Consider the following 27,900-nt stretch of genomic DNA (forward strand, 5'->3'; position numbering starts at 1 on the left):
TGTCAAGCAGCAGCTGCAAAAGCAAACCAGATATTAGGATGTATAAAAAGAGACGTACAATGCTATGATCTCAATGTCTTACTACCGCTCTATACATCACTGGTGAGGCCAAAATGAGAAAAGTAAAGATAAGTAATGGTGCTCCCTTGTGTATTATTGTGGTCAATAAGAACAAAATAAATAGACAATATCCTTGCACCTGGTGCAGTTGCACTACAAGAACAGCACCACTGAAGATGTGTTGCAAGAACAGTTGTCAACTTATCGCTCCAGCAGAGAGAATCTAAACCTCACAGCGTGATATAAAGAACAGTTACACAGGTGCAACCAACACCGACTGCAATGGGCATCCAAGGGTAATGTTCATGCGGAGGATTAAATCAGGAGGAAGGCCAGTATGTAGGAGTTGAAGCTTGATTAGGGTAAAACTAACGGGTTTCAATGCCAAAAACTCAGGAATCTTCCTCAGGTATAAAAATATGCTGTGTCCGATTCTAGATATAAACCTGTCCTTATATAAAAAGGATATTGGAAAGTTAAGTTCAGTTCAAAGGCGGTTTTCCCACTTTTTATTATTAGTCCCCTTTGGCATCTTGAACTTGCGATCTTGCTGGGAGACACTAATGCCTTCAGAATGGCCCCAGCCGCCATGTCACCCTAATTATTACATAGCTTGTAAATGAGATCTCACGAGGCTTCTTTTTTTCTCTGCATGAATACATGTGTGGTCAGTACAAAGGTTTGGCACATGATTTATTTCCTCCAAACACCTTACAAAACAGCCGGCGGACATTCATTAGGAGCAGAAGAAAGGCGATTCCAGCAGCTAAACAGGAAAGGATTCTTTAACATTAAAGCAGTAAGACTGAGGCATGCCCGACCTCAGGAGGTAATAATGGAAGTTACTACTTTTCCTTTTAAAGAACTAGACTCGTCACAAGAAATGGCATTTTGGGTTACAAGTAATTTAGCGAGTGAGAATAGGAAAAGCTTGAACTTGGTGGGCTAGAGTCTTTTTCTCAATCTATGTAATATATCCTTTGGAGAGGCCAACAAAATTTGATTAAAGCCCAAACATTTTAGCCCACTAAAGGGAATCTGTCGGTCACCAGCTTTTGCCACCTAATCTGAGAGCAGCATAATAAAGTGGTAGAGACCCGGATTCGAGTGAAATGTCACTTACTGGGCTGCTTGCTGCAGTTATTGATATAATGTTGATTATATTAGCAAGAGATCGTTACTAAAGGACTAGTAACCGTGCTGCCATGGAGTCCTCCACATTCAGGAGCACGGTATAACCCCACCGATTGGCAGCTTTCTGTGCATAGGCAGAAAGCTGCCAATCAGTGGTGTGGGTGGAGTTATGCAGAGCTCAGCATTCATAGAACCATTAGATCTGCAACAGATAAAACGGATTTTTATCAAGTCTGCAGCAAGCAGCCTAGTAAGTGAAACATCACTGTTATCAGCGACGGCTAGCAAAAAATCTGGTGACAGATTCCCTTTAAAAACATGAAAATTCCATAGTATACCGTGGATGTAGCTTCTATTTAAATGGTGGCATGTAATCATTCATGTTTTCTGTAAAGGCAAACCAGAAGATGCCTAGACATGCATCGGTATACATTTATAAAACCACAATAGTGAAGCCGTAATGGAAGTCACACTTGGAATACAATATACACAGAGACTAGAATTATAGTTGAACAACTCTATAAAAAACAACTTTATTGAAAATTAGCAGTGACAAACAGACAGAAGTTGTATTGTCTTGGCCTCCTGACAAGGGGAAGCCGCTATAATTTGCTAGTGGTTTATAATACAGCTGGGTCACCTGGATCTAAACCAAATCAGATTAGTATGGACTCCTCTGACAGAGACAGAACCTCACTGGGTCGGGACACACACAACACAAAGATTTCAGTGATTGAATAAAGAAAGTTACCAACATGCAGCAATTTTGTGGAAAGTCACTGGAAAAAAAATATATATATATGATTTCCTAGTGGTTGTACAGAATACAAGATTCATGGATAAATATACTCACTGCTCCAAGTTACCTGCCTAGAATAATTTATGTATAAACTCTATGCTCAACGATGATATCAACGGTTCCCTTTACTATAAAAGTCCTAGTAAAACATGTCTGTCCTGTTACCACTTTATTTTATTTTTTTTGTTATCTTCTCCACTATAAAACTCTTGATAAAGGGGCAGATCGGTCACTTGGCCGCCAAAGGGAACCTGATTGTATCAGAAATTTGTATCCCCATCTACAGTAGCATGTAATCCAGCCATAATAATAAAACCATCTGTCCATTAACGCCTCTACAATATGAAATACAAGTAGTGACGGGCAGACAAATCGATCTTGCAGGAAGATCTGGCGATTATTGGCCACCATGGTTTCAGCCGCATCGGATGGATTCTCCCTAGGGGCATGTTCGCAAAATGCAATCGTGTTGAATTAATTGCTGAAATTTTCTAAAATCATGATAAAATTGAAGCAAATTTGGGATATAAAGAAATTTACAAACATCATGTAGACATATGCCATCCGTTCACATGTTGCCCAAATATATACCATCCCTCAGGCGCCATTGTAACTAGATCAGGGTATTCATTGTACCTGTAGGGGGTCTTCATGGTGTCTGCATATTATTTTGCATTCCCCGAATTATAGGAATACTACACCTTATCGTCTTATATTACTATGTTATAATGCTCCTATCACTTTATTATAGCACAAAATTCATCGTGTTCTGAAGCCATTAAGAAATCACTACAATCGTGCACGTTCTTAAAGCCACTACTATATGAGAAAAGTGATGAGCCTTGTAGTTCCTCCATAGTGAAGGGCTGCATTCACATGAGTGTACTTGTATAGATAAATAGGGAAATGTTAAGCCCGGCTTCGTCTGTGATTCTCATTCTCTTCTGACATTTACAATGTTGGTACAGACCGGTCAGTCCGGCCGCCGGTCTCCTGACCTGGTCTCGGCAATCTCAGAGGCATATATAAGGCTGCCGAGTTCAGGTCAGGTTACAGGCGGTCGGCCCATACTCAGACTACGAATGTTGGAAGTATGAAACCGCCATTATGTGGCAGATCAACAATAATGATGGAAATGAGGATAAAATAAAAGGAAGCATTTGGGTCTCCCTTGTATGGATTCATCAGATACAGACTGCATTATAAAAGGTGTTAGGATGTGACTACCAGGACTCCGACCAATAAGTATAATCTTTATCCAGGCATTGCATAGCTTTTTATACATACAGCCCTATCCAAAGCCCTACAAATCTCTAAGATGGGCCATTAATGTATATTCCTGGGACTCCTTGGTAAAGTAAAAAAGAAAAGGGCAATGTAAATAGTTGCCGAAACTACCAAATTTGTATTCAATAAACGGCAAAATACAGATAAGGGACATGGCACACTCATGTGAATGAGGCCTATGATTGAAGAATGTGTATACACATATGGTTGGCAGATTTAGACAAGCCCCCCCTACGTGTCCTTTTAGGGTATGCAGGGTGGGGGTCTTTCAATAAGGCTCTGGATTACTAGCTAGTGCTGTAGCTCTGCGCTCGGGGAAGCTGTCTGGGGTAAGTGCACCCACCAGCCCTGGGATGAGTCTGTGCAGGCAGAATGCCCGATCAGACGTGCACGCATTACTGCACGCATTACTGCACTGCTGTCTGGATTCCTACGTGGTTTTCCAGCCAAATGTACAGTGACTATAATGAGAACTCCTCCTTCATGCAGCAGCAATGATTCGCAAAACATTTTATAGACTGATCTATATGGACTTTTTTACATTTCATGATCAAATGACTTCTAGAGATTTACTTTCTAGATTTAGAAAGTAATCTTAACATTTTTTTCTTACAAATATTTAGCCACTGTGATTGTTTTCATTTAGTGAAAAATATTAAAAATATTGCTTTACAATTTTTTAGCTAAAAAAAAAAAATCCTATAAATTACGACCTATATTTTTCTAAGCCATTGTCCCCCATATATTTATGTAAAATACATTTAGATAGGATTTGGGGGGGGGGAAGGTCCTTATTTTACCTTTTTATGGCTTGTTCTCCAAAGCTTAGCAAACAATTTGGCAGACTTTCTGCTCATTATTACAATACAGATTATCCCTGTAACATTAGAGATAATTGGAGCCCCAGTTACAGGGGACACCAGCCATAATCATGTGACAAATAGGACCATTTAGGTCTAGCTGAGCTGGCTTTACACGTCCGATATTCATTGTCTGGGTACGGACTGGGATGTTTAGACTTGCTGGGGGTCCCTATCTACACCTCAACAGCTTCATAGATGTCTGAGGCCGACGAATTTGGCTCAGGAGACTTGTGGCTGGTTTGAACATAGAGATCCACGTTTGGGCCATGAACACTGGACTTGTGAAATTGGTTTTAGGCCCGGAGTACCATCTACACCAAATAATGTAATCGGAGGCTACTGCTGGGTAACAGTCATATAGTTACCACATCACTACAGCGAAGGAAGCCAGTAGTTATAGTCACTGTATACGACTGGAGAACCCTTAATGGTCAATCCCTGGTCCTCAAGTATTAACAAGGTCTAAAGAAAAGAGAAAAAAAACAGATCTATTTTCTAGTTGCAGAATAAAAAATGGTTAATGTGCAAGAGTACTGCTTTTTATTCTGAGACCGGTTTCATACTTGAGGTCCACTTTAACTTTTTTTTTTTTTTTTTAAAGACAGCTACAAGATACACAGAGTAAAGAGAAAACAAATAAAAGCCAAACATAAAAAATAAAAACATAAAATGAGAATAACCAATTAGCAATGGGCATTGAAAAGACCGGGGCTGTACTGAAATAAGTTCTAAAAACACAAAATAAAACTTAAGAATTAGAAAAACTTGCAAGAACAGCAGTAAAAATACCAAGCATGACTCTTCTTGTGTGGTTTCTGTCCAGCACACGGCAACCTTACAATCTGGAGATAAAAGTCAGGGAAATTCAAGGTAAAAACAGTCAAAAGTACAACAGCTTTTTTTTCCAAAAAGGTTCTTGGGGGTTCAGTCCGCTTTCAGTCACAAGACTCGCTCCACGTGTACCTTGTCCTGCAAGTTAATCATCCTCTTCTCCTTCGTCTTCAAGGTCCCGTTTTCTTTTTTGACCTTTTTCTGCTTTGGAGGTGAGAAACGTACATGAGTGGATCACAGACTACTGAGCGGTCAACGCCACTTTACTTACGGTGTAGGAGATCTTGCCATCATCAACTAGACACCATGTACGTACAATGCTAAAGTGAACAGATCTTTGTAAAATTGCACAGAATCTATTAAAACCCGAAGCTCTGCCGCAACTACAGGCATGGCCTTAATCTCGCTAACAAGACCTAAAGAGGCCCTACCATCTGGTCAAAAAAGTGGATGGTTTTTGCTCTTATTTTTTCAAGCTGCTCACCAGAGTATTCAGGTCTTTTCTAATTTATTTTTTTAATCCACCGTACGTTTTAGAAATATGGGTCTAATGATTGTTTTTCTTTACAAGGGGGCATGGCTCACAGGGTAAATACACACCCCCTTGTAAACACCATGAAAATTAGCACTAAATTAAAAAAAAGCCTCATATCTAGAAAAATACAGGGAATAAAGAAAAAAAAAAGCAATAAATCCTCTTAAAGAGGCTGTGTAAGTAAAGAAAAAAAAATCCTAAATTGGCTATGTTCAGTGTTGTAGTTCAGCCCTATTAATCTCAATGTTGTCAGAGAGAAATGTGGTCAGGGTTTGGGGAGGGGGGTGCACCATATATATATTTTTTTTTTTAGAACCAATTAAGGAATCCTCTGGAATTAAAAAAACATGTCTGGAAGTGTGTCCCAGATAAAGATTTATTTTTACAAATAAATTTTAACATTTTCAAGTGAATTTTTACTCTAAATTAATTTAACCCCTTAATGACCACAATACATCTTTTTACTGACCTAAGATATAAGAAAATAGCGTCCCCCGATGGGTGACGATGGAGTAGCTGTTAGCTGTACACAACAGCTGACACCCTGGTGCATCACTCATGATCAGATCAGTGTTGGCACAGACTATGGCCCTTTAACCAATTAGATGCTGCTGTCAATAGGGGGAAAAAATAAGTACTTGATACTCTGCCAATTTTACAAGTTTTCCCACCTACAAAGAATGGAGAGGTCTATACACTTCAACTGAAAGAATCTAAAAATTAAAAAAAAAAAATTGCACTATGATTTTTACATATTTAAATTGCATTTTATTGCATGAAATAAGTATTTGATCATCTACCAACCAGTAAGAATTCTGGCTATCACAGACCTGTTGGTTTTTCTTTAAAGGGAACCTGTCACCTGAATTTGGCGGGACCAGTTTTGGGTCATATGGGCGGAGTTTTCAGGTGTTTGATTCACCCTTTCCTTACCCGCTGGCTGCATGCTGGCCGCAATATTGGATTGAAGTTCATTCTCTGTCCTCCGTAGTACACGCCTGTGCAAGGTAATCTTGCTTTGCGCAGGCGTGTACTACGGAGGACAGAGAATGAACTTCAATCCAATATTCCGGCCAGCATGCAGCCAGCGGGTAAGGAAAGGGTGAATCAAACACCTGAAAACTCCGCCCATATGACCCAAAACTGGTCCCGCCAAATTCAGGTGACAGGTTCCCTTTAAGGAGCCCTCCTACTCTGCACTCATTACCTGTATTAATTGCAATCGTTTGAACTCGTTACCTGTATAAAAGACACCTGTCCACACACTCAATCAATCACACTCCAACCTCTCCACAATGGCCAAGACCAAAGAACTGTTTAAGGACACAGGGACACAATTGGAGACCTGCACAAGGCTGGGATGGGTTACAGGACAATAGGCGAGCAGCTTGTTGAGAAGACAACAACTGCTAGCACAATTATTAGAAAATTGAAGAAATACAAGATGACTGTCAATCCTCCTCGGTCTGGGGCTCCATGCAAGGTCTCAGCTCGTGGAGTATGGAGGATTCTAAGAAAGGTCAGGAATCAGCCCAGAACTATACAGGAGGACCTGGTCAATGACCTGAAGAGAGCTGGGACCAAGGTCTCAAACATTACCATTAGTAACACACTACGCCATCATGGATAAAAATCCTGCATGGCGTACAAGGTCCCTCTGGTCATGCCAGCACATGTCCGGGGCCATTTGAAGCTCGCCAATGACCATCTGGATGATCCAGGGGAGGCATGGGAGAAGGTCATGTGGTCAGATGAGACCAAAATAGAACTTTTTGGTATCAACTCTACTCGCCGTGTTTGAAGGTAGAAGGAGGATGAATGCAACCCCAAGAACACTGTCCCAACTGTGAAGCATGGTGGGGGAAACATCATACTTTGAGGGTGCTTTTCTGCAAATGGAACAGGGCCACTGCACCATACTAAAGGGAGAATGGATAGGGTCATTAATTGCGAGATTTTGGCCAACAACCTCCTTCACTCAGTAAAAGCATTGAAGATGGGTCGTGGCTGGGTCTTCCAGCATGATAATGATCCGAAACAGACAGTCAGGACAACTAAGGAGTGGCTCCATAAGAAGCATTTCAAGGTCCTGGAGTGACCGAGCTAGTCTCCAGACCTGAGCCCAGTAGAAAATCTTTGGAGGGAGCTGAAACTCAATGTTGCCCAGCGACAGCCCCGAATCCTAAAAGATCTGCAGAGGTTCTGTATGGAGGAGTGGGCCACAATCCTGCTGCAGTGTGTGCAAACTTGGTCACGAACTACAGGAAACGTCTGACCTCCGTAATTGCAAACAAAGGTTTCTGTACCAAATATAAAAGTTCTGTTTTTCTATTGTATCAAATACTTATTTCATGCAATTAAATGAAATATATAAAAAAAAAAAAAAAAATCATAGAATGTGATTTTGTGTGTTTTTTTTTTTTAATTTTTACATTCCATGTCTCACAGTTGAAGTGTACCGGCGATAAAAATTACAGACCCCTCCATTTGCATTAATTCCTGAAAAGCACCTGGAGAGTTAATAAACTACCTGACAACAGTTATGAATATAGTGAGGGGTGCGGTTTTTAAAAATAGTATCACTTTTGGGGGTTTACCAATGTATGGCTCCTTTAACCCCTTAGTGACGGAGCCAAATTTTTAAAATCTGATCAGTGTCACTTTATGTGTTAATAACTCTGGAATGCTTTAACAAATCCCAGTGATTTTGAGATTATTTTTTGTGACACATTATACTTTATGATAATGGTTAATTTAGGTCGATATGTTTTGTGTTTATTTATAAAAAATATCAGAAATTTGAGAAAATTTTTAAAAAATTTGCAATTTTCAAACTTTGAATGATTATCCCTTTAATCCATATAGTCATACCGCAACAAAACATTAATGACTAACATTTCCCACATGTTGGCTTTATGTCAGCACCATTTATAAAATGTTCTTTTATTTTGTTTGTATTTTATGAGGTTTAAAAATGTAACAGTCATTTTTCATTTTTTCAAGGAAATTTACAAAATGCAATTTTTAAGGGACCTACCCATGTTCGAAGTGCCTTTAGGGGTCCCATAAATTGGGAAACCCCCCAAAAGTTATACCATTTTAAGAACAGCACCCCATGACATATTGAAAACTGCAGTTAGGTAGTTTATTAACCCTTCAGGTGATTTTCAGGAATTAATGCAAAGTGGTATGACAGAAATAAAAATGTGCATTTTTACCACCTAAATGCCTCTAACTTCTGAACAGGTTACAACAGCCGTCAGACTCTAAGGCCGCTATTTGGTCATGAATTGCCATAGCAAATACCAGGACCACAAAATCATGATCTGAGGGCACCAATTGGGATAAGGAGGAAGCCCCCACACTCTGTTAACCATTTATATGATGTAGTCACTATTGATTGCAGCAGCTAAGAGGTTAAACAGATTTGGATGGGGCAAACAGTGATTGTGGCTGATACAGCAAGTTGTCAGCTATAGTGAAGAGCTGACAGCTGCTGGATTGTCACCTGTATAGGGAGGCTATTCTCTTATATCTCAGGTCAGTTAAAAGAAGTATTGGCTGTCATTAAGGGGTTAAAGTCACTTCAAAACAATATGTCACTAAAAAAAATAAGTTTTCGTTTTTCCTCAAGAAAATGTACAGAAGAGAAAAATTGCTGCAATTCTCTCTCTTTTTTAAAAAAATTTTCTAACATCCTAACAAAATAAAAGGACATTTTACAGATGGTGCTGATGTCAGGGAGACAGAAGGTAAATGTCATTTAATAACCGTTTTTTGTGACTATCTGATATAAAGATATAATCATTCAAGTTTGAAAATTGCTTTTTTTGTCAAATATCTGTTTGTTTGTTTTTATAAATAAACAAACATATTTACCCAAATTTACCACTAACAAAGTACAAAACAAAAATTAAAAATAAATTAAAAAAAATAAAATATCTCTGAGATATGTTGAAACATTCTAGTGTAATAGCCACATAAAGTAACAGGTTAGATTTGAAAAATTTGTCTTGGTCACTAAGGAGTTCTAAAAAAAAAAAAGCCCCTCGTAGCTACAATTAGGTCAATGAATTGCAAATACTACGGAACAAAATGCTGCCTATACCATCTGTATCTGAGGGATTAGCCACATACCGTCCTGGTCGGCCTCGTCCTCTTCTTCTTTAGAAGCGTCCTCATCCTCCTTTAGGAGAAAAATAAAACAAAAAACCAAAATGCAGATTAATGCTGGATTACCGAGATTCCCTAATACTGATTAACCCTTAGAGTGTCTAGAGGGGGGTGGGGGGAGAGAAAAAAAATAAACAAAAAATAATAAAATCGCCGGCTGAGTGGTCCTGTGAGTTTGTTGAACCAGATAGTTCCTGATAGGGGGGGACGTAGACTTAAATGTGAACTGATAGCGTGCCACACAAAATTTATTTATTTATATATATATATATATATATATATATATATATATATATATATATATATATATATATATATATATATATATATATATATATATATATATATATATATATACATACATACATACATACACACATAAAATCGCGTTTCTTATTTTTAGACGGGGATATTGATAATTTTTGGGCAAACACAAAACACTGGTAATAAATAAAATATAAAAGTAGGTGCCATCTGCTGTAGAATCCTAGTAATGTAAAGTAGTAATACCACAGTAAGCAAGGATATAAAAAGTAGAGTCGCACCTCCTCTTCGCCGCTAACGTCCTCCTCTTCTACCTCATCTTCATCGTCCTCTTCCTCGCCCTCTTCACCCGGGGGAGCGTCCTCATCATAGTCTTCCTCTGTGTGGGGGGGGGGCAGCCTCAGTCACCAACAGACTGGAGAGGTGTGTAATATAGTCTCCAGTCTGTGAGCCACAGACAGAGGGAGTAACAAAGCATCAGCCAATACAGGGCATGTGATGGGTGTCTACGATGTGACCACACCGTGTACATTACAGAGGGAAAGCCCACAGCTAAGCGATAAGTAGCGAGTGCAGTAATGGCACTGGTCATGTGTAGCAATCTGTATTCTGAGAACGCAGTGAGAAGAGAGGTCGTCACAAAGTAACTGGCTCCGTTCTGAGAATACGATCTATTGTAATTGGCTCCGGGCCTGTAGAGATCTAATTCCCGGCTTCGCTCTGTATTTCCAGGGTGTAAATTCTGTCCTGGTCATGTCATGGTCACACAGGTACATGGCTCGTGACAGTTATCACCTGTGTCCATCACATCATCAGAACTTTATACCCAGCAAATAAATAACAATTCTGTCTAATTCGTGAGATCTTGAAACTGAAGAATGGATACAGAAAAATATTACAACGTTTTCCAATAATAATAAAAAAAAAAAAATTTATTTTCTAAAACCAGACTCCGGCTCATAATGACCTTCCTATACATTGGCTGCGGCTGGATTTTTATTCCACGTTTCTTTTCATTGCCAATTTTTTATTTATTTATTTTTTTACATCTACAGTACCTAAAGATTGGCAAAGAGAGGCACACCCTACGAAACGCGCGTCGCAGGAGCAGGACAGAAGTCTTTTTACAGGTTCCTTGTTCTAAACGGACGGCTTTTTGTTACAAGGATTTACCAATTTTGCAGGGGTGACACCCACACTGTATGATACACGTCGAGTACAAAATCATTTTAATACCTTCTGTATAATTTGTGCTAATCTAGTAGGAGAAACCCCCAAAATTGCAAAGAGACATGTAACATAAGGAAACAACGTGTTACACAAGAAGACGAACAGAGCAATGGTTTCCAAGGGAACTAGTAAAAATTGAGAATATTTTTATACCAACACTATAGGGGCTGTCGAGATACAGTTAGATTGGCTTTGTGCCTCCCCCACAGACTATTATCTGCATCTTCTTTAATAATGCATCTTCCTCTGCCATCATGTGCACTCCCGTGTCATACGCGCTCAGTCAATTACTCCCTCCGTACTCGCTAACTAGTCACTTCCGCCATCACTAAATACACCTCCGAGTATAACTAATGGCTATGTCTCTCTGCAATGGGGTTTTTGGTTTTGCTGCTAGGATTAACCTCAAAGATGAGAGATCTAATGTCAGCAGATCTCGCTCTACTCTAATATTCAGAGGTGAGTGCAATTACTCTCCCCGTCACACCGACAGGGGCCCAAAACCTAAAAATGTCAATGGTTAGGGGGACCTCACAAAAGGGTTGAAATCTTATCTCCCGAGATCTTGGTGCCGAGATCTCCATCTGCGCATGCGCGGCCATTTTCCCGGCATCCACCGCACAGGAAACCATGGAACTGCGGGGGGGCTCTGGCCTTTCACAAAATGTCAGCAGAGCCCCCCCGCAGCAGCGCCAGACATCATCCCAGCCTGCAGCAACGGTACCGGTAAGGTATATCCGCATTATATGACAACCGGTAAGGTATATCCGCACTATAAGACACACTCCCATTTTGCCCCCCAAATTTTTTTTTTTTTTCGGGGGGGGGGGGGGGAAGTGCGTCTTATAATCTGAAAAATATGGTAAATACATTTAACATAAAACTGTGATTAAAGCAGTAGGCCATTTTCTGATGACATTCCCTTTAATGGCTCAACTATCCAGATTCATACACGATACGTGCAGGTTGGGGAATAATAAGCGAGCGATCCAGCATTTCTCACTGCTGCATTGTGAGATCAGAGGCGCTGCTGTCATGGTGTTGATGGCCACCTGACAGATATTGGCAGGTCTCATGTATGGCTAGAAGGTAACAAGCCCCTTTCCTATTAATTAACATAGGACTCGTACACGATACCTGCTGATTACTAGTAATCCGCAGTTAATGCCATGTCAGTCACATCTCATCTCCCGAGGCTAAACAGCGAGGCATTGGATAAAAGCAGTCCTAATAATGGGTCTTACGTGACAAGTGGAGAGCCCAAAAAAATAAAATACTTTTATATCAAGACGAGTTCTCCACTACTCACCATCCTCGTCATCATCATCTTCATCATCTAAATCCTCCACATAGGCTTCTGCATCAGAGTCAGGCGCTTCTTTCTCATCGCGGTCGTACCCATCTAAATATGTGAGCTGGGGAAGGAGCTTGAAGACGTTGTCTCGGTAGTCACCTAGGTTGGTGACTTCGCAGTTGAACAGGTCTAAGCTCTTTAGGGTCTCTAATTTTTTCTGAAAAGAGGAGAGTTTGTTAGTGAGAGTGTCTGGCTCCGAGAGGAAATCCGACCCGACAACCTGAGCGGGCAAAGTGGTTCTGGATCCTCGACTCACCAGCGGCTCTATTGTGCTCAGGTCCTTTATTCGGTTTCCACTTAGGTTAAGGTGTGTGAGGTTTGGACACTTTTCTGACAGCACTTCCAGTCCACCAGAGATGTTGTTATCACTCAATTCCAACTACAGATAGAAAAACAGGAATAAAAAAAATATCGATGTTCGATCAGTTTTACAGAAGAATGTTATAAAGACCATGCCATCAACTCAGCTATAGTGAAACTAAAGAAATCAGCCGGGATATAAGTTGGTAGAAGTGTAATGTGTAGGTGCGCATTCACACTGTGGCCATTTACAGAATTATAGAATCTACTATATAATTGTCTAAGGGTCACTTCCGTCTGTCTGTCTTTCTGTCACGGCTATTCATTGGTCGCGGCCTCTGTCTGTCATGGAATCCAAGTCGCTGATTGGTCATGGCAAAACAGCCACGACCACAATCAGCGACTGGCACAGTCCGGCGGAAAAATGGCCGCTCCTTCCTCCCCGCAGTCAGTGCCCGCTCCATAATCCCCTCCAGTCAGCACTCACACAGGGTTAATGGCAGCGTTGACCGCGGTGTAACGCACTCGGTTAACGCTGCTATTAACCCTGTGTGACCAACTTTTTACTATTGATGCTGCCTATGCAGCATTAATAGTAAAAAGATCTAATGTTAAAAATAAAAAAAAAATTGTTATATACTCACCGTCCGTCGGCCCCCCGGATCAGGAACAGGCCTTTGCCGCTCCTCGTGACGCCCCGGTGACCGCTCCATGCATTGCGGTCTCGCGAGATGACGACGTAGCGGTATCGCAAGACCGCTACATCATCATCTCACGAGACCGCAATGCACTCTTGAGACCGGAGCGCGCAAGGAGCATCGGAAAACGCTTCGCTTGGATCCGGGGGCCAATGGAGGGTGAGTATATAACTATTTTTTACTTTAATTCTTTTTTTTTTTTTTTTTTTTAACAGGGATATGGTGCCCACATTGCTATAGACTGCGTGGGCTGTGCTATACTCTGTGTGGCCTGTGTTATGTACTGCGTGCGTGGTAGTGCGCGGGCTGTGCTATATACTCCGTGGGCTGTGCAATATACTACGTGGCTGTGCAATATACTACGTGGCCGGCTGCGAACAATCAGCGACAGGCGCAGTCCGGCCGCGAATTGGCGCGAGATTTGAACCACGCTTTGCTAATTGGTCGTGGCCGGCCGAATCCTGTGTATTCAATGTATTATTCTAAAATCTTCATAAATAAACTACATACATGTTCTAGAATACCCGATGCGTTAGAATCGGGCTACCATCTAGTGTTATACATCAGCCCTAAAAGGTGACGGCCTTACTTCACATTGGCCAAAACTGCTGACACGTCCACTTTAAGTACCCCATGCTCTGTTACGATTTATTCATTTTCTTACTAAAGGGCATTTGCTCATTTTGTTTTTACCTTTTTTTTTTTTATATCTTTCATCTATTACCAGTATCATTTCTCTGTACAAAAAAAAAGAAAAGAAAAAAAAAATAGAATTATTCTTACCGTTAATTCGGTTTCTAGGAACCTTCCACGACGGCATACGGAGGTTGCCTCTTTGCCCTAATGGGGAACAGGAAATGGAGAGGTTAAAAGGCCCTCCCACCTCCCTCTCACCAGTGACTTATAACTGAAAACCATAGCACCGGTTTACCTTAAATCCCAGATTTTAATCCAGGAGTATATAGGGAGGGAACTAGCGCCGTCGTGGAAGGTTCCTAGAAACCGAATTAACGGTAAGAATAATTCTATTTTCTCTAGTAACCTTCCACGACGGCATACGGAGGAATACCAACTAATATTGGCGCTAGGGAGGGACAACAGCCTGGAGAACTTTCCGGCCGAAGACTAAATCCTTGTTGGACATTACGTCTAGTCTGTAATGTCTGGTGAAAGTATGCAACGAAGACCACGTGGCTGCCCTGCAGATTTGCTCTGTTGATGCACCTGCTCTTTCTGCCCAAGAGACTGAGGTTGATCTAGTCGAATGAGCCTTGATTCCTACTGGAGGAGTTTTATCTTGAGCGAGATATGCTTCTGCTATTGCTTTCTTTATCCAGTTGGCAATAGTGCTTTTTGCTACTTTCTTTCCTTTATTTTGTCCTGATGGATGGACAAACAGATTCTGATCAATTCTGTACGAGCTGGTCTGCTCTAGGTAAAATAATACAATGCGTCTGACATCCAGAGTATGAAATTTCTCTTCTTTTGGATTTGTTGGATTCTGGCAAAAAGAAGGTAAAATGATTTCCTGAGAGCGGTGGAAATCTGATACGACCTTTGGAAGAAAAGAGGGGTCAAGGCGCAGTATTATAGAGTCATCACGGATAGACAAATATGGTTCTCTCATTGAGAGAGCCTGTAATTCTCCTACCCTCCTTGCTGAGGTAATGGCCACTAGAAAAATTGTTTTATAAATCAGATTTTTCTGCGAGCAGGAGGATAATGGTTCAAAGGGTGCACCTGTAAGTCCTTGTAATACCAGGTTCAGGTCCCATAAAGGTACTGTTATTTGTTTTTTAGGATTCATCCTAGAGGCTGATGTCATGAACCTCTTAATCCAGCGATGATTTGCCAGATCCTGGTCAAATATTGAACTGAGTGCGGAAACTTGTACTTTTAAGGTACTCGGCCTGAGGCCTATTTCTAGGCCTTTTTGTAAAAAATCTAGAATTTGCGACAGATTTGGATTAAGAGGATCTGGTACTTCGGGAAGACAAAAGGATGAAAATTTCTTCCAGATTTTATTATATATAGCAATGGTCACCGGTTTCCTTGATTTTTGAAGTGTGGAAACCACTGCTTCTGATAGTCCTTTGGCTCTCAACACCTGGGCTTCAGTAGCCATGCCGCCAGATTCCATTTGTGGACGTCTAGGAGATGTATTGGTCCTTGAGAGAGAAGATTTTCTTCCATCGGAAACTGGAATGGCCCATCCACTTGTAATTCCACAATCAGGTTGTACCAACTCCTCTTTGGCCACAAAGGAGCTACCAATATAGTTGGTGTACGTTCTTCCCGAATCTTCTGCAAGACCTTTGCCAATAACGGAATTGGTGGAAACGCATATGCCAGTCGAAAATTCCATTCCTGGGCCAATGCATCCACTCCTCTGGAGCCGTCTCTGGGGTTTAGGGAGAAGAATGCTTCGACTTTCGCATTTTGCCGAGATGCAAAAAGGTCGATTTCTGGAAGACCCCATTTGTCCACCAGCATTTCGAAACTTTGGTTGCTCAAACCCCATTCCCCAGGGTGAATGTCCTGACGGCTTAGATAATCCGCCTGAGTGTTGGATGAGCCTTTCAGGTGAACTGCTGTCAGGGATAACAGATGTCTTTCTGCCCAGGAACATATTCTGGCAGATAGTTTCTTCAGGTTGTTGTTTTTTGAACTGCCCTGATGTCTGATGTGAGCCACCGTGGTCACATTGTCTGAATATATTCGGACATGATGTCCCTTGATAAGATGACCCCCCATCAGGAGGGCTTCCTCTACAGCTTTTAGCTCTCTGTAGTTGGATGATTTTCTGCTCGTCGATTGATCCCAGAGCCCTTGGAGAGGTGTGTGATTTATCATGGCCCCCCAGCCTCTTTTGCTGGCATCTGTTGTGACCGTAGTCAGAGGAATCTGAGACCAACTGACTCCTTTTTGTAAATTTTTCGGAGTCATCCACCATGCCAGAGAGGCCTTGACACAGCCCGGTGTGTATAGTCTCCTGTTCAAAGAACTGGGCTGACCATTCCAATTCTGTAGGATATGTGCCTGAAGAATCCTGGAATGGGCTTGGGCCCAGGGTACCGATTGGATGCAAGCTGTCATCGATCCTAGTAGAGACATGCCTTCTCTGATTGTAGGAGATCTGGTGTCTCTGAACATCTTGACTTTTGATAGTAGAGTTAGACGATGTTCCAAAGGGAGGAAGGACATTTGTCTTGCAGAGTCCAGAACTCCCAGGAATTTTCTGCATTTGGAGGGTCGTAGGTGAGATTTCTCTACATTCGGCACCCATCCCAGAGATGTCAGAATATCGAGGGTCTTTGATACATGAGACTCCAGAGATTGTTTGGTGGGAGCCACTAATAAAAGGTCGTCTAGGTATGGCACTATACAGACGCCTTGCCTCCGGATGAAGGAGACTACTTCCCCCATTACTTTGGAAAAAACTCTTGGAGCAGAGGAGATCCCAAATGGAAGGACGTTGAACTGATAGTGTTCTATCATATGTCCCTTCTGCACTGCAAACTTGAGATATTGGCGATGCCTCTGATGAATGGGGATGTGAAAGTAAGCATCTTTCAAATCGATAGTGGCCATGTAGGAGTGCGGGCTTATCAAGGGAATCGCATTTTTCACTGATTCCATCTTGAATTTCCGGTATTTGACATGCCGGTTGAGGCCCTTCAGATTTATAATAATACGGGACTCGCCCGATGGTTTGGGAACCAGAAATAGACGAGAGTAGTGTCCCCGATCCTTCTCTGATTCCGGAACCTGTGATATCACATTTGACATCTTCAGGGTCCTGAGACCCGACTCTAGAGTGGACTGGTCTTTCATGGAGGGAAGGGAGGTGATTTTTAGACCCCGTGGGGGAGAGGAGATGAGTTCTATTAGAAGACCCTCTTCGATGACCTTGAGGACCCAGGAGCAATTGGTAATTTTTTGCCACTGGGAAATAAAAACTGAGAGTCTCCCCCCCACCGGGTCGAAGTCACCGCTTCTCTTGTTGAGACTGCTGCTGCTGTTGCTGAGGGATAAGGATGTTTCTCCCGCCTCCCTTCGGGTAACTCCATCTCCCAGACTTGCCTTTCCCTCTCTGAGAGGTTTGGCCCTGAAAGGGACGAAAAAACTTCTTTTTGGGAGTTTTTTGCTCTGGGAGGGCTTTCTTTTTATCGGTTGCCTTCTCCAAGATGTCATCCAGGGAAGGTCCGAAGACATAATTACCTTTAAATGGTATGGCGCATAATTTAGCCTTGGAGGTGATGTCACCAGACCACATTTTTAACCAAAGCGCCCTTCTAGCCGAATTGGTCTGTACTAATGACCTGGCAGCAACTCTGATGGTTTCCATAGAAGAGTCTGCTAGGAAACCCGTGGCTCTAAGGAGACTGGGTAGTGATTCCAATAATTCAGCCCTAGATGTACCTTGGGATATATGAGATTCTAGTTCACCTAACCAACGAAAAAGTGCTCTAGCCACGCAGGTTGAAGCAATGTTGGCTTTGAGGGCTACCGAGGAGGTTTCCCACGATTTTTTTAACAGACTTTCAATTTTTTCTGTCCATCGGGTCTTTCAATTGAGACGAGTCTTCGAATGGAAGAGCCGTTCTTTTAGCCACTCTTGCCACCTGTGAATCAACTTTCGGAACATCCCATTTAGTCAGATCTCCTTCTAAGGGGAATCTATGCTTCATCTCAGATGGAGTACTGAGACGTTTTTCAGGAAGTTCCCACTCCTGATCGATCATATCAGATATATTTGAGTGGATCGGGAACCCCACCCGTTTACCCTTGGATATACCGCCAAACATCTGGTCCTGTATGGACTGTGGTTCTGGCTCTTCCTCCAGCCCCATAGTACTGCGTACAGCAGCTACTAAATCCTCAACCCATTCTGAAGAGAAAAGGTATTTCCGAACTTCAGAGGTTATAGGGGACGTAGGTTCCTCCCGTCTACCCGAGGATGAGGCATAGGAGAGGTCTGATTCGGATTCAGAATCCTCCTCCTGGATTTTCCTTTTTTTAGCTGGGGAGGGTGGCTGTGGGGGTGGGGGGGTAAAGGCCGCTAGGGAGGATTGCACCTCTTGTTTGACCAAGGAGCGTATTTCTTCTAATAAAGAAGGTTGCTCTGCCCTGACAATCTTGTCAGTACAGGTCTTGCAGAGTTTTTTCTCCCAAGTTGGTGGCAGCTTAACGTTACAGATGGCACACTTCTTTTTTGTAGTAGTTTTGGGGGTAGACTTTTCTCCCTGCAATGAGAGGGGAGAGGGAGTCATGCTAATAGTAATATCCCAAAAATACCATCTAAGGACCCCTTGTCCCTGCAACACTTACTGTGGCAGGGGCAGCGCTGGGCTCTGCAAGTGCAGGGCAGGTACTGCTCTCCATGATAGGATAGTCTTACCTGCGACGTCTTCTGGCAGGTTTTATGCTCTAAGGCATGTCCCAGCCCCCAGCGATTGGAATTCCTCCTCCCCTCCATGGCCCAGGGTGGAGGACGCCGTCCTGCACGAGATGCCGCCGGCGGAATTGTCTCTAGGCGCCCAGAGAAGACCGGAAGTGACGCGCGCGCTCACTTCCGGGTTGCCAGCGGCATGTGGAGGAGAGGACACCGGAGAGCTCCAGGAGGACTCCGGATAGGAACACTAGCCTGCTTTGCCCTCACGGGGGCGCGGGAAGGCTAGGACCAGGTCCCGAGGACACCGCAGCGCGGCGCGACGGGAGCAGCATAAGCGGGAAGGGGAGGTAAGAAACGACCCCATGCTGCCCGGTTATAATTTTTAGGCAGAGCCTGCATAGCAGTAGTTACCGGCCACCACTGCATACGAAGTAAACCTCTCCTGTCCCATGGGGAACAGGAAAGACACTGGTGAGAGGGAGGTGGGAGGGCCTTTTAACCTCTCCATTTCCTGTTCCCCATTAGGGCAAAGAGGCAACCTCCGTATGCCGTCGTGGAAGGTTACTAGAGAAAAATAGATTTCTTTTTTTTCTGCTATCATAATATGTATCCAGAGAAGCTACAGGGGGTTCTGCAATGTGCTGAAAAATGTAAATGGAGACAAATTTTGCTGGTGGCCTCCAGAGGGCAGCAGAGAGGAGAATGTTAGTCCAGCCAGTGCGAGTTGTCGCACTTGATGAAATGCCAGTGCGTGGTTTCAGGCTTCCTGGTGGGGAGAATGTTCCCACAGCACCGCTCTGCTGAGGAATGTCACTGCTGATGTGGACTCGCAAACAGCAAAATCCGTAGTGACATCCACAGCACAAAAGGAATTGCTGCAGATTTCAGAGGCAGAAATCTCATGCTCTACACTTCCTGTAGCACAGTGGATATTCCACAAGCAAGTCCACAGGGGTAAAGTCACCGCATACTCGCACTGTAGGAATGTACCCAAGGGCACGCATCTACTGTGGAGCATATGCTGGGAATAATTGTTCAGAATTGTGGAAATGATTCAACGACCCCAAATATTTCACCTTTGACAGGAGGCGGAAGAAGTATTTACACATTACTGGACAATAAATCCATTATACACACACATTATAATATATAGCTCTGGCAAAAATTAAGAGACCACTGCAAAATGTTCAGTTTGTCTGATTTTTCCCTTTATAGGTATATTTTGGAGTAAAATGTAAATTGTTCTTTTAGTCTATAAACTTCAGACAACATGACTCTGAATTTCCAAGCAATACATTTTGTATTTTTTTTTTCTGAAAAGGAGAAATGGTCAAAATTAAAACAAACAACAACAATGCTTTCACGCCTCAAATAATGCAAAGAAAACATTTCATAATCATTTAGAAACAACAATACTAATGTTTTAACTCGGGAAGAGTTCAGAAATCAATATTTTGTGGAATAACCATGAATTTTAATCACAGCTTTGATGTGTCTTGGCGTGCTTTCCACCAGTCTTTCACACGGCTCCTGGCACAAACATTTATGCAGTTCTTCTTTGTTTGATGGCTTGTGACTATCCATCATCCTCCTGTTTGATGGCTTGTGACCATCCATCATCCTCTTCATTACATTCCAGAGGTTTTCAGTGGGGTTCAGGCTGGAGATTGGGCTGCCCATGACAGGGTTTTGATGTGGTGGTCTCTTAATTTTTGCCAGAGCTGTATATAGGGAGGGTTATCAGTAAAAAAATTTAATATTGGGAGAACAGTGTGCAATTCTCCTTTTGAGAGGTAGACATAAATCAGGTGTTTATCACATACATTGATAGCGTCATGGTTTATCCACTCTATATGCACAAGTGTCCATGGTGGGACAACCACTCCGAGGTGGATGTCACCTAACGTTGGGTTTCTGAGTAGTGGGAGAGCGGCTGTAGCAAGCCCTTGGTTTATCACACTTTGCCAAGGTGAATCTTCAGAGTGGACGTCAGCCATACCATCATCTACCATGTGAAAACCCTGCCTTCCCCAACGCATCTACTATACAATTGTCTAAGGGTCACTTCCGTCTGTCACGGATATTCATTGGTCGCAGCCTCTGTCTGTCAAGGAAATCCAGGTTGCTGATTGGTCGTGGCTGTTTTGCCGCGACCAATCAGCGACGGGCACAGTCCGGCGGCAACATGGCCGCTCCTTCCTCCCCGCAGTCAGTGCCCGCTCCATACTCCCCTCCACTCAGCGCTTACACAGGGTTAATGGCAGCGTTAACCAACCGCGCTATGCCGCGGTGTAACGCACTCGGTTAACGCTGCTATTAACCCTGTGTGACCAACGTTTTACTATTGATGCTGCCTATGCGGCATCAATAGTAAAAAGATCTAATTTAAAAAATAATTAAAAAAAAAAATAAAAAAATCGTTATTTACTCACCGTCCGTCGGCCCCTCGGATCCACAACAGGCCTTTCCCGCTCACAATGCTCCGGTAACCGGTCCATGCTGCGATCTCACGAGACCACAATGCACTTGAGACCGGAGTGCGCGAGGAGCGTCGGTAACCGCTTCGCTTGGATCCGGGGCTCCGGAAGGTGAGTATAACTATTTTTTATTTTAATTCTTTTTTTTTAACAGGGATATGATGCCCACATTGCTATATACTACGTGGGCTGGGCAATATACTACGTGGGCTGTGCAACGTGGCTGGGCAATATACTTTGTACGGTAACTGGGCAATATGCTTTGTGGGCTGTGCTATATACTACGTGGACATGCATATTCTAAAATACCCGATGCATTAGAATCGGGCCACCATCTATCTAGTCAGTATATAAATGAAAAACATTTTTAAAAAAACAAAGCACAATCTACTTTTACCTTTTTCAATTTGATTAACTTTGGTAAATTTGCCACAGAGCTGAGGCAGACATTGATTGTGCTCAGAAATTCCAGTTCTTCAAATTCGTCAGTCAAGCCCTCTATTTTTCCATCTTTTGACCGGCAATTATCCAGAACGAGCTCTTTTACCTGCAGAAAAAGGAAGCGCTGTCAGTGTTACACAACCGTGCGTGTCAAACTCCTGCACCGATAGGGTGGATGCTAAATGCCAATTCAACAGACACCCAGCATGGCAGGACAAGTAATGCCCCATGGGGTGGGGAGGAAGTGAAGGACGCTGGCTCCCAGGTACCACTTATTGGAGATAGATGGTCTATAAGTCAATGTCAGAATTTAAAAAGATTCTCCAGGCTTACAATATTGATGAAGAGGTCTCCAATATCATATTGGTGTGGTCTGACACTCAGCTTCCCCATCAATCAGCTGTTAACACTGCTGGCAGTCGCCAGTGTATGGTGCTGGAACAGCACAGCTCCGTACACTGTGTGGTGGCCATTCTCTGAGCTGCGATACATTAGTAAGGTCATAAGTTACAGAAAGAACCAGTCCTAGGCTTGTCACAATGGCACACCCTGCTAGACATGTTAGGCCACTTTTCTCCTTATTTTGCCTCCAGGCCTCCTCCAGTGATAATTAATCTGGCACATTTCATTACTCTTGTACAAATTTTTTTTTTTTTTTACACCGTTTACTAAAGGTGGAAAAAAGAAAATGATTAAAAACACATAATAGAGAGGACGCACACTGGTGCATGCTCCTTAGTAAATGTCCCCCACCGTGTTGTGCCCCGCAGGGCGCTTGAGGGACAATGTTTGACCAAGAGATTCTCCCTGTCGAGTGGAACCAGTGTGTCAGGACCCAATGCACTCGGTAGAAGTATCAGTACTGCCTAGACTCCTATCAGATTCTGGTCATATGTGCAAAGAATAACCAGAAACCGCGATGTCGTGTCCATCTGTCACACACAGAGCAATTATCCTATCAAAAACCATGAAATCTGCACCAGACGCAGATGTGAACGCAGCCCAACACATTACACATTCCCATATCCGCACAGGTTATATAGTCAGCACTGCGCCGCCATGCACGCTGCCATTATCCGGACTGTGGCGTCAGAACAACAAGCACATGTCACGGCGGCACGCTGCGCTCCTCCAATTAGACGGAAAGTGCGTCCTAAAATATTAACCAGCCTCATCTGTACACAGAGTGCCCCGCAGGTAAACCCTCCCGAGCCTCTCAATGTGGAGGCAGTGCAGGAGGGTTCCAGAAAACTGCTCAAAGGACAGTTCCCTAGTATGGTGCGATTACCAAATATGTCCATAGAGTAGGGGTGGGACCCTCGATGACCTTTTCTCCGGCCCCCAGGCAGATTCCCAGGGACTACAGATGGCCGCTGTGTTTGGCAGCCGCCAGTCCTTTAATGTCATCTTTGCTCTGTCAGCACACGCACGTAGCGTTCACTACTGAATGTTGAGGCACCCGCAGTGAAAGATTATGTCCTGACACCAGTGCCAGCGTCAGGACGTACCTTGTGGGAGGGGTTAGCACAATTCGTACAGCCCCCGAAGAATGCCAGACATATCCAAAAGGCGTTCCCCACCCGTGCCATAGAGCATGAGGGGTGAACCAGAAACACGTGGCAATCACGAAGAAATAAATGTGAGGATTCCATATACCATTCCTATAAACCATTAAGAAAATAACGCGTCCTCTGTCATTTGTTGGGCGACACTACGCCCAAATGCCAACCACCGCAATGGGTTGTTTTTTCTTCCGACAATTGTGCGCCCATTGGGCCACTTTGGGTAGGCTGAGAATTAGCCACGTGGTCCAACGCCGCGATTGTCCTCACACCAATGACGTGGTGAAATAAGTAATAAAAACCTTTACAGACTCCGATCAGACTGGGCAGAAAGTGACACCAAATAAAGTTCCTTCAATCCGCCATCCAATAGTCCAGAAAGACTTTACTCATCATACTTGTGGTTGCCGAATTGTTTTAGGTAGCGAGATGCCAGCAACGTGGGAGTTGCTACATTAATAGTCGCACTTGACTTACCTATGGCCAAAGTTTTGGGTCATCTAACCGTCCCATCATGGTGGCATCACGTCACCTGTAGTAACATCCACATACGTCTCCTGGCATGAAGGTATCGCCAGGCAGCCCCCGCCTAATCCATCAAGTATTCCAACCCTTAAAATGTTTATAAAATGATCTACAATAATCCAATTATTTGGCAGCGGTCATCAGCATTTATTGTACAGCGTAAGAGGATTTATAAGACCCAGGGGAGTGGCGGCGCCTCGTACTGACACACAGAAGCCACCATTCAGTGCCCCATCAGACTGATCGATACCACGAGTGCCCGACGGACCCATCCTGCCACCCTGGCGCCCATCACTATGGTGGGAAGATTAGAGATACGTGCAGCATTAATGTTCAACTCTGATGGAATCTGGAAAGAAGGCTCCAAACAGGGCCCCTAGCGGGAATGTGAGTAGAGCCTGGCATGTCACAGGCACTGGCAACACCCTGACGGGCACTACATCTGCAGGGGACATGCATGTTATAGTCAGCAGACCAACAATCCATTACCAAAACGTCTAGCAGGGAGACACAGGCATGGTTACCAGGGCACTTAAAACAACAACATCTAGGTTGGGCGCCCCTCCCCCAACACTGACCAAGATCAGTTTCACACTTTATACTGATGGGGATTTCAGACTGAGCCCCAATGGGGACAGTGATGATGGTGTCTGGAGGTAATGGCGCTATATAAGCAACGCATAATAAGGTCTGATCTCCCATCAGAAGACCCGGCCCATCCCCCCAGTTACCCGCCTAGAGCTAAAGGCTTCATGGGCATATATGGGGTAGCCGCATGGAGACATACAAGTGGTAACTGCATGAGGCCAGAAGACCAAGTGATCAAGACACTGGTTCCAAGAAAAAAGGGTCCCAATTGTACAATTATGAGGGATACAAGTATTAACTAATACAGGCGTGTCTGGAGAGACGGCCAATCATCTTTAAGGGATGGGTTATACTGGCAACCTGTCCTTAGATTAGCTCATCAATAATAGATGGGGGTCCAGCCCCCGACAATGTGCAAAGCCGTGTTATTCTGATCCATTCTCTGCTTACATCCCGTCGCCATCAGGGCTTATAACAGCTGAAGGTGGGGGGCTGCCGGACCCCACTCGTCTGATGATGGTCATCCATATGAGAGATCAATATAAAAGTGATGGACAGCCCCTTTAAATAAGCCAGACGCTGCCCATATTACTGTGGCCAATGATGATGATAAGTACGTACAATGCTGGAGGCACAACAACATGAGAGCACACCGCCACATAGATGATCTCCTACAACTCCGCACCGTGACCCACCACAGTCACACACGTCCCACCTAAGACCTCAATATCAGAGGCATGTACGGCTCACACCGGACGCAGTTGTGATTTGGCTTTTTTTTTTGGAGGGGGCAAAATTACAACTTTAAAATAGACGTGTAACAGCGAGAACCACAAGTCCGATGATGAACTGATGTTCTTGGTCGCACGACTTGTCTGAGAATCACAATCGCTCGTAGCCCGAGGACGGATTCACATGACTGGGTTACGCCGAGTCCAGACCACGATGTACGGAGCGGCCGCAGGTCTGTGGCCCGGGGTCCTCGTCACCACGGCCCTCCCAATGCAAGCAGCGATCATCCTGTGTGTCTGACAACTCGTGGCTTACACAGCAGCTCCTCAGTGGCCACACGTGCCAGATATTTGGGGAACTGTGCCAGTGTAGTGACACCCAGAGACCACCGCCCTGGAGGCATTATTAGGGGGAGACCAACAGGTAGTACACAGGGGCACCATGAGCCCTGATCACACCCACTGCCGACACAGTGTACACACAGTATGGCTGGTCACACATACAGGGCACAGAGTAAGGCCGGGCCACATACTGGTCACGCCGTGCCTCCACCCGCTGCTGGCACAGTGTACACGGCACAGAGTATGGCTGGTCACGTTTACAGGTCACACCGTGCCCTCCACCCGCTGCAGGCACAGTGTACACGGCACAGAGTATGGCTGGTCACATATACAGGTCACCCCATGCCACCACCCGCTGCTGGCACAGTGTACACGGCACAGAGTATGGCTGGTCACGTTTACAGGTCACACCGTGCCCTCCACCCGCTGCAGGCACAGTGTACACGGCACAGAGTATGGCTGGTCACATATACAGGTCACCCCATGCCACCACCCGCTGCTGGCACAGTGTACACGGCACAGAGTATGGCTGGTCACGTATACAGGTCACGCCATGCCCTACACCCGCTGCTGGCACAGGGCACACGGCACAGAGTATGGCTGGTCACATATACAGGTCACGCCATGCCTCCACCCGCTGCTGGCACACAAACAGGGGGCACAGTGTACAGGGCACAGAGTACGGCTGGTCACATACAGGTCACACCGTGCCTCCACCCGCTGCTGGCACACAAACAGGGGGCACAGTGTACAGGGCACAGAGTACGGCCGGCCACATACAGGTCACACCGTGCCTCCACCCGCTGCTGGCACAGGGCACACATACACGGCCGGATGGAGCGAGCGCAATGGCTTCACCATTAGTAATGGAGACCGCTTTGTGTGCGGTACGAGTGAGCAGGCTCTGCCGCCCAGTATCGCTCCTGCCCGGCGGCCCCGGTGACTGTGGGGCGCTGTTCCCGCACCACATGAATCATTCCTCGTGGACAATCGCGCACATCCGGGGAAACCTCTGATCCCGTAGCCCGGTCTCCTCGTCTATGTGCAGGTACCGGCCGATCGCCTCCCGGATTCAGCGGTAGCAGCAGCAGCCGATGTGATCGCACTGGAGCCCTCCCGGCTGGACGCTATGTGCACACAGTATCGCGCCGGCGGCAGCCGCTCTCCCCCGGGGCCTGAGCTCCGCCCGCCTCCCCCGCCGCGGCCCCGGCGCCCCCAGCAGCCGCTCTCCCCCGGGCGGCGCGCTTACATCTGCCGGGGTCCGGTTCCGCAGCTCCAGGTGAATCCTCTTCTTCATGTCCATTTTGCGACCGCTGCTGCTTTGTCTACAATGGAGTTGCTCCCGTCCAGGTGACGTCAGAGTCACGTGTTGTTCAGGGGTCACCTGACGTCCTGGCTCCACCCACTTCAGTCGATGAGGTCGTGCTGGGATTATTCAGTTATTCAGTGTAATGGAGCTGGGGACGAGGGATTGCTGGTGGAGCAGACTATCGTGCATCGTGATAGGAGACTATCGTGCATCGTGATAGGAGACTACCGCTGGGGTAGGATATGTTGTACAGGATAGAAAATGAGAGGACTTACGCCAATAGCGTAGCTGGTTTTCCTACGCTGTTTCCGTAACTCTTAAGTTTTGTGAGAGTTACGGAAATAGCGTAGCGCAGCTGTGCTTGGCTGTTTTCGTGTCCCCTCCTCTGCTGGAACTAGAAGCAGTTATTCCGGCCTCAGCCTTGACAAACAGGAATATTCATGAGATAACTGTGGTGGCCACTAGGGGGCGCCCACTACACACGAATTTATACAACCTGAATGTAATCCGCGCTGTACAGTGCGCCCACTAGTGGCACCTGCAGGTAATCACCGGTGTGTGTGTGACTGGCCCTGTGTACGGGGCCACATTACATGATCTTATAGGAGGGATCTGAGCCAAATCTTCTGCAAACCTCCTCAGTTTCATCCCCTAAGGGTATGCAGATTTTTGCCAGAATCTGCATCTCTTGCCAGAAAAAAGCACAGAAAAATCCACTCGGATTTGATGCGTTTTTTATGTGGATTTGGATGCGTTTTTGAAAGCTAAATAAAGATTTATTGAACACAAAAAAAAAAGAATTGTGATGTTATTTCTTGTCCAACCTCCTCATTTACATACTCCATGAAGAATAATGTTTACACACACAGAAAGATAGACAGATAATAGACACGACTCTGGCAAAAATTAAGAGACCACTGCAAAATGTTCAGTTTGTCTTGATTTTTCTCTTTATAGGTATATTTTTGAGTAAAATGAGGGGCAGCACGGTGGCGCTGTGGA

At 44.5% G+C, this 27,900-nt stretch overlaps 1 protein-coding gene across 4 annotated transcripts; it reads right to left on the minus strand.

Annotated features, from left to right (window-relative positions):
• Positions 1–1,696: 1,696 nt before the first annotated feature.
• Positions 1,697–27,130, minus strand: ANP32A (acidic nuclear phosphoprotein 32 family member A). Of its 4 annotated transcripts, none has more exons than XM_069766426.1 (8): positions 26,839–26,988; positions 21,798–21,947; positions 12,787–12,909; positions 12,486–12,687; positions 10,228–10,325; positions 9,647–9,695; positions 5,107–5,175; positions 1,697–4,985 (listed from the first exon to the last, which is right to left on the minus strand). In XM_069766426.1, exons 1-7 carry the CDS (start codon positions 26,890–26,892, stop codon positions 5,120–5,122), a joined length of 732 nt encoding a protein of 243 aa, XP_069622527.1. In that variant the 5' UTR covers positions 26,893–26,988; the 3' UTR covers positions 1,697–4,985; positions 5,107–5,119. The 4 variants fall into 4 exon arrangements, with proteins under 4 accessions (XP_069622527.1, XP_069622525.1, XP_069622524.1 ...); XM_069766424.1 differs by having other exon boundaries at positions 5,107–5,178; XM_069766423.1 differs by having other exon boundaries at positions 1,697–5,178; positions 26,839–27,130.
• Positions 27,131–27,900: the final 770 nt, after the last annotated feature.

Source organism: Ranitomeya imitator, chromosome 4 (assembly GCF_032444005.1).
Source record: "Ranitomeya imitator isolate aRanImi1 chromosome 4, aRanImi1.pri, whole genome shotgun sequence".
Lineage (NCBI taxonomy): Eukaryota > Metazoa > Chordata > Amphibia > Anura > Dendrobatidae > Ranitomeya > Ranitomeya imitator.